The sequence below is a fragment of the Platalea leucorodia genome, assembly GCF_965183815.1.
Source record: "Platalea leucorodia genome assembly, chromosome: 7".
Lineage (NCBI taxonomy): Eukaryota > Metazoa > Chordata > Aves > Pelecaniformes > Threskiornithidae > Platalea > Platalea leucorodia.
The window spans coordinates 26653206-26660410 of NC_138829.1; the positions used below are offsets into that span (position 1 = coordinate 26653206).

Below are 7205 nucleotides of genomic sequence, written 5' to 3' on the forward strand. Positions count from 1 at the left end.
TTTCAATCTTGGCGTTAGCTGTTTGCCTCTCACTTAAGAGAAGTCCCCAACAGATGGATTTATTTTACAGTATCAAAAGCTTTTCTGTGTGTATATACCCCAGCCACCATTTGCACTCTGCTGACTTTTAGGTCCGCTAAACGCAGTCAATAAAACATAGTGCAAGGGAAATGGAGTTAGTATTGCAAGACAGGCAGGGGTACTGAATTTCTGAACTACTCTCTAATTCAGTTACACCTTTCATTAATTCAAGGAGGCTGGCATAAAGCTTCTAGTTTACCTCTTTCCTACCTCTTGTCACCTCTTGCTACCCTGTATTTTGAAGCTCTCTTGCTTCTCTGATACGTTTGCATATAGCAAATTATTTTCCCTTGTTTCGAGTCTGTTTTTTCTCTCCTCTCTAGGTCTGTATGCTCCTAGACCTGGCTGGCACAGTGCAGCACTGACCCTTTCTGGGACCTTCCTGCTTTTCTGGGGCGTGCCAAGGGACTGGGATTTCTGCCTACGTATCTATAGGGCAGAAGCTCTCCAGCTTCTTTCAGGAGTGTGGTCCGCCCATTGAAGGCTGGAGTCTTTCTTCATATTCAGCAAAAGCAGGGGTATATTTTTGTGACAATTCCCTACCATTGCAGCAACTAAGATGAAAATAAGCAGATGACTCAAGGAAGGGTGCAAGCCCTGTGTTTGAGAGGTCCGTAGCAACTTGGCCTGCAGGAAAACTCCAGTTTTTCATATTAAATCTAATTGTTGATTTAACCCTGACCATACGAGTGAAACAGCTAACAGGTTTTATGATGTGAAGTTCCTTAGTGTACTGTCTGGGGGTGGGTGGCTTTTTTTAGCTGTAGCAGTTCTTAAACATTCTGCATAGAAATTTAAAAATAAAAATAAATCAGAAGCCAAGTTAGAAATTGAGGGAAGGTTGCCGTGGGAAGGAAATTCCTTCTCAGTTCCTGAAAGTGATACACTGAGGCACAGAACTGTCACTCGTCTGTCCTTCACACTTTATACGGGAAGCCTGGAGATAGGAACAAATGCTCTGTATCGCTATTCTTAATTTCTAGCTCCTGCCGTATGCTCCCTTCCATGATCTTCTCCAAGTCCATCTTGAAACGATGTAGGTTCCTTGCCTGTGCTAATCTATTTGGAAGGTTTTTCCATGACCTCACTCCTCTCCTGGTTAGAAACCTAATTTCCAGTCTGAGCTTATTCATGACCTATTTTTGATCTTGTGTGGCACTATTCTTTCATTAAGTATTTCTTCTTCCGCCCTTTCCCAACTCTGAGTCCCAGCTATTGTACGTGGTAAGTACCACGTTGGGATGGTTGTTCCGTTGCCTGAAGGGCCTGGCCGGTTCAGAGTATCATCTCTGCTGTTCTATGCGCATGAATTGACATATGGACTCAAACAGTAAGTGCCTGCTACTGCTAGCTTTTCTAACCCCCTGAATTTCTGATCCTGAGCTTCCTGTGGTGAGGAAGCATTAAATAACAGTCCTCCCAGTTCTCTTCTAGTTCAAACAATGTCACACCAGATTTCTAAATGGTAACGTTACAGATCTTCAGCTGTTATGATGTAGCCCCAGGATTGTCACCAGCATTCTTGAAAAGCATCTAAATAAACTCTTGGGCTGCTGCAGAACAAGCGTGGAACAAACCTACCTACACAGCTTTCATTGTTCAACTGAACAGTGCTACAACAAATAGGACGGAGCACGAGCAATGAACAAGCAGCAGCTCTGGATCCTGTCGTCTAGCACAGATACCAAGGACAGGAGAACACAGCAGTGTGCGTGCTGCCAAAGAAGGTAACTGCTTACACAGCTTCCTGCCCTCCCTCTGACTTTCCAAATGCCTTGTCTAAATGCTAAATAGTTTTGAAGAACGTAGAGCCCTTTCTATGGCAAAAAACTGAGGAACCCCTCGCACCCCAGTCTTTCGTAAGTAGCTACAATAAGAATACTATGCCAGCTGGAACCACTGTCACTGTTAGCGCGTTCAGGGGCGAACATCTGCACCTACAGAGCAGTAGAGCGAACAAAAGGCAGATGCTCTGTTTGGCCCAGCTCTTCTCATGAACAGCACTACTCTATGCTTTTGAAGAAGGAAAAAAACCTGACTCTGCAGCCACTGATGAGCTAAAGGAGAGCAGCTCTCTTCACATCAGGCACCACTAGTTTAAAAAAAAAAAAAAAAAAAAAAAGCTGAAGCCTCCCTAACCTACGGGCAAAATAGGATTCTGAAGAACAGCCCCTGTCTGATGGCTGGTTTGCTCCTCGCTGCTGTCCCACTGACAGCCTGTAGCGACAGCCTTTCTTCCCTGCTCAGCTGACTGAACAGCGACAGCCTTACACTGACACTGAGACTCCACGTTGAGCTCACTGGATGGGATACGCGGCCCCCAGAGGGGGACCAAGGGCACAGGTCAAAGTACGCACGTCCTGGTATTCTGCTTCGATGTCCTGAGCTGTTCACTTGCTGTACCTACAAGCTCAACGCTCACAGCCGGTCTTGAGACTAGGGAAGGCGCCACTGTCTGTGGCTAGAAAACGGGCAGAAAATGGGCAGGGACTCACAGCAGCAGGAACGGTTGGACACTGCCTCAGCAGCGCCTCCGCTGCGGTGGGGGCGGGGGCCTATTCTTGATGGTTTTGCATTTGGGAATATGTCTCTCAGCTGCTTGGGGAGCAAAGCGGCGCCTGCAGTAGGGGCAGGCAACGTAGTCTGGGTTTTCGATGGGAGGCAACGGGGGCAGGTCAGACACCTTCCCTCCCTTGGAGAGGACTTGCTGCACCTGGCGGGCCTGGCGCAGGGTCTGGATGAAAGCCTCGTGCTTCTGTCTCCAGTTGTTCCTTCTGGCTGGCTTATTCTGCAGAAGGGAAAGGCAGTCAGAGCAACTGGCACCACCGTCAGCCTCCATTCTCAATCTTGCGCCCAGGGTCCTACTCGGGTCACCCGTCCCTGGGCATTCCCTGTTGATGTAAAACCCTCCCTGAGAAGCTGAGTCCCACAAAGGGGATCAAGACGACCAGCCCCAAGGAGGATTTGAAGGAAACACCGACAGAGACATCAATACTTAGAGAGAGCTTGAGAATAACCAGAAAAGCAAGCAGCAGGGCCAAGGAACTGGAGAGGGTTGCCATAGCTGCTTTGCAGGAACAAAGCTGCATGTTGGCACTGCCTTCGTTTTGACAGCCTGTGTTATTACCTGGATTTTCGGTCAGTTGCCTGCAGCCCCTAATGCCACAGAGCTTTACTGCAGCAGACCCAGCCTGCATCCTGAGCATCCCGACTACAGCAAGGAGGGAGCTTTCTCCAGGTGTACACCCTCGACACATACAAAGACAAGTCAGTTAGGACCCCCGCCCCCATCTATTAGATTTGAAATGGATCTATTTATCCATTTGGCAAGAACCTTTCAGAGGCGACAGCTGGATTGTATCCCTTAGCCCCCGTGTACACGTGAAGGTGCTCGCGTCTCGGTCAGAATTAGATGTCAAGGTGGAAGGAACGTGAGCAGTAGATGTGGATCGAGGGAGGCAAAGGGACTGCACGTTACCTGAGGCCTCTCTGAGCTCTTCCACTGCTGATACTGTTCCAGTTCTGTGCCCCTAGCTCTGGCCCTGCTGGAGTCAAACACTTTTCTCTTGGAGCCTTGGCTCTTGCCGCAGATATTTGCATGCTTCTCAAGCCTGGTGCAGAGAAACCTACGTCCGCAGAAGCTGCACTGTCCGAGCCCCTCCTGCTCCACAGCGCTGGCAGCCTGCACGTACAGCACCTCTGCAGACGGGGGCTCACCAGAATCTCGGTCTGAGGGACAAGGGCTACATTTCAGGGCCAGCTCTGAACAAGAGGCTAAACGTTCCACAGGTCCACGGTCTTGAATTTTGCTGTTGCTGGCCACCAGCTGCTCCTTCTTGAGTTTCCCCACAGCCAGCTCTTGGGGGTGGAGGGTGGTGCCAGGCTTGGGGATAGCGGCCTCTGCAGACTGCGCCCCACCGAAGACATCCCCACCATCACCTGGCCTGACCGCAACTCTGAAAGTTTTCTCTTCGGTGCGCCTTGCAGCCTTTTGCTCGTGGGTCCACTCCGCTTCTCTGTCTCTTTTCTCCTCTGCCTTGACAAGCTCCTTCTCTCTTTGAATCCTCCTAAGCTCCTCCTTTGTTCTCCTCAGCTTCTCCCTGAGGAGGGCCTCTTTCTTTCGAATTTCCTCTTCCAGGTTCCGTCCATCTGCCTCCAACTTTAGGATGTAGGCCAGCTCTCTACTGTTCAGATGGGAGGCTGACTGCTTAGGCACTGCTGTCCAAGGAGAGCACCCTGCAGCTAGCGGAGACCTCCCTGCTGGAGGCTTCCCTTTGCTCATTGAGCTAGGCCTGCTATTAGGAGCTTCCTCCATGTACGGGGAGCTTCCGAGCTGTGCTGTGTTGACCACAGGAACACTCACACCCTTGTGGTGAAAAATTGGTTTCAGGGGACATGCACGGTCCACTCCTTCTTTCCGTCTGGCTACTGATTTAGCTGGCAGAGTCTTGGTCTGGCTGGTGAGATACTTGCTCTGCAGTCCAGCTGAACAGAGGCCTCCATGCCTGGAGCTGTGTTGACTGCTTTCTGCAGAAAGAGAATAAGAGTAGCTTCGGCTCTTTCGGGCATAGAGATCCTTTAAACTTTCCTCTCTGTCAGGTGTGAGTCCATGCTGAAAGTTGTTCTTCTGGTGTTCCAGCTGAGAACTGGAAACAAGCTTAGTAGCTGCCACCACAGAATCCACTGGTGGAAACAAAGCCATTCAGTGCCTGAGAAAGAGCCTGAGGTTAGAAGCAAAGTCGTTACAGACTATCTTAGCCAAAACTGGGCAAATTTTCTCCTAACAGTCTACACCTAGAGGCTACAATGAGAGCCTATAATAAGTATTAGCAGAGCTTTTGTAACTTTTCTGGGTTCTGTAAATCTTTACATTCCTTCCATCTAGGGAGCTCCCGTGCTGCCTCTTGCAGTCCCAATCGTTCATGCAGCCAGAAACAAGATGCACTTTTATTTCATGTTCTGTCTGAGCCCTGTCTTACCACAGTAGCAGCAGAAATACGCTGTACCGCCAGAGAAATTGTTGTACTCCCCCGGGGTGTTTCCCATAATGTGTCCCTTCAGTTTTGACGTTGTAGACCCATCAGTGCGGCACACAGGTCTGACACGCAGGCGTCCGGTAAAGGTCAGTACAACCCTCCCGCGGCTCGTTCCGCCACATCCCCCGAGCGCCTCAGGTGCCCCGGCCCCAGGCCGGCCCCGCGGGGTTACCTGCGGGGCTGCGGCCGGCGCTCCGCCCGGCCTCCTCGGCGAGCCGCGTCGCCTCCCGTTTCGCTCATCGGTCTCCCATCGCCCGAGAGCCCCGACGCCTCCGCCCGCCCCGGGCTCTGCCCGCCGCTGCCGGCCCGGGCGCCCTGTTGACGGCTGTTGCCTGGAGACAGGCACGCGAATGCCAGTTCCTGCGCCGCTCTCGCCGGCGAGCGGCCTCTCGATGGTTTACTCCGCAACGCTCCCCTTCCGCTCCGCTCTCTGGAAGACCCCACCTCTATGGCCAGGTAAGGGCGACGGACGGGCGGGCGAGCCGATATGCATTATTCACGAGGCGGTTAACGAGGGACCGGCCGCGCGCGGGTCCCGGCTCTTCATTGGTCCCAGGGGCGGGCGAGGCCACGCCCCCAGCGCCGGGCGGGGCCACGCCCCCAGCGCCGGCGGCGCCGCGCAGGCGCAGCGGGGTGCGCGGCGGCGGCTGCAGGCGGCTGCGCCATGGCGGAGGGCGAGGGCCTGCTCTCCGTGGACTACGAGGTGTCCGGCAAGGTCCAGGGCGTTTTCTTCCGCAAGTACACCCAGGTGCGGGGCCCGGCGGGGCGGGGCGGGGTCCCGCGGCGCGGCCCTTCCCGGGGGGTGGCCTGCCGGCCTGCCTGCCGGGGAGCGCCGTGCCCTGTCAGCGCCACCGGGGCTGCGGCGCCTCCGGTGGCCGCCTCGGTGGGGCTGAGCCACGGGCACGGCCCGGGTTCTGGCCGCGTCTGGACGGGGGCTGTCGCCTGCGGGTGCTGCTGGCGGCCCGCGCTGCGTTATGTGGGCGCCACTGGGACGTGCGTTTCAGCCCTGGGTTTTCATGCGGATGAATGTAATGAGCAGTCGGGTGAACGCCCTGCTGCTTTCCTGCTGCCGGAGCCATAGCCACTGCCGTGGAGGTCCGTGTCTTGCCTATAAAACTGGCTCCTGTATGTGAATGTCGTTCTGTAGCTCTCCTACAGTTCGGATTAATCTCATTTTGCTCTGCATTGTCTTCTCAGGGCGAGGCGAAGAGGCTAGGACTCGTTGGTTGGGTCCAAAATACTAGCCACGGCACCGTGCAAGGCCAAATTCAGGGTCCAACGGCCAGGGTGCGGGAGCTGCAGGAATGGCTCAGGAAGGTGGGAAGTCCCCAGTCCCGCATCAGCCGAGCCGAGTTCAGCAATGAGAAGAAGATCGCGGCGCTGGAGCACAAGGACTTCCAGATTTTGAAATAACTTTGTCCAGGGAGAAGCAAAAGCTGGCGCGTGAGCTGCCCTCCCAGAATGTTTCCCCTCTTCCCTGTTTGTTCAGTCAGCCAACGTTCAGCTCTAGAGAACTTTATTTTATTACATTTCTAATTTATTGTTTGTTGTGCTGTTAGTCTGACTCTCAGCCTCTCACAAAATTGTGGCAGGTAGAGGAAGAGCTGCGCCATCTTTATTGAAGGGGCTCTTTAGGGACACAGCCTCTTTATTTCTGAACCGATGCGCAGAACGGGGTTTGAGTAGCTGTCCAGGAGTAAAATTTGTCATTTGCCTAGTGTTGCGCTTGCGTCAAGGGAATCACAGAATCTATGCCAATACTAAATATTGCTAAAAACATTATTTCTGCGCTGTAAATGCCTCAGAAACAATTTATTTTGTTCCAGAACTTTATTTTTTCTTCAGAATAAAATTGCTTGGAGCTTCTTGTGTGGAATGGATGCATCGTATGGGGGTCGATTGGGCCCTTCGAGCGTGATCCTGTTGCCGGTAGCTGTCCCTGCGGGACGGTGCGGCGTTAGGAGCCGCCGCTGGGAGGGAAAGGCCGCGGGGAAGGCGTGCGTCCCCCCGCCGCTCCCTGCCCCGCTCCCCTCTGGCCGCCGCGGGCCCGGCTGCGGCCCGCCCCGGGGCGGGAACTACAGCCCCCAG

General features: G+C 53.5%; 2 protein-coding genes across 3 annotated transcripts; one reads left to right on the forward strand and one right to left on the reverse strand.

Moving 5' to 3' along the window:
* Window positions 1-2219: 2219 nt before the first annotated feature.
* On the reverse strand, window positions 2220-5632 carry ZC2HC1C (zinc finger C2HC-type containing 1C). Of its 2 annotated transcripts, none has more exons than XM_082317134.1 (3): window positions 5562-5632; window positions 3560-4790; window positions 2220-2869 (listed from the first exon to the last, which is right to left on the reverse strand). In XM_082317134.1, exons 2-3 carry the CDS (start codon window positions 4781-4783, stop codon window positions 2603-2605), a joined length of 1491 nt encoding a protein of 496 aa, XP_082173260.1. In that variant the 5' UTR covers window positions 4784-4790; window positions 5562-5632; the 3' UTR covers window positions 2220-2602. The 2 variants fall into 2 exon arrangements, with proteins under 2 accessions (XP_082173260.1, XP_082173261.1); XM_082317135.1 differs by lacking the exon at window positions 5562-5632 and adding an exon at window positions 5290-5486.
* A 116-nt stretch (window positions 5633-5748) lies between these two features.
* On the forward strand, window positions 5749-6993 carry ACYP1 (acylphosphatase 1). The gene is made up of 2 exons (XM_082317271.1): window positions 5749-5865; window positions 6315-6993. Exons 1-2 carry the CDS (start codon window positions 5782-5784, stop codon window positions 6528-6530), a joined length of 300 nt encoding a protein of 99 aa, XP_082173397.1. The 5' UTR covers window positions 5749-5781; the 3' UTR covers window positions 6531-6993.
* Window positions 6994-7205: the final 212 nt, after the last annotated feature.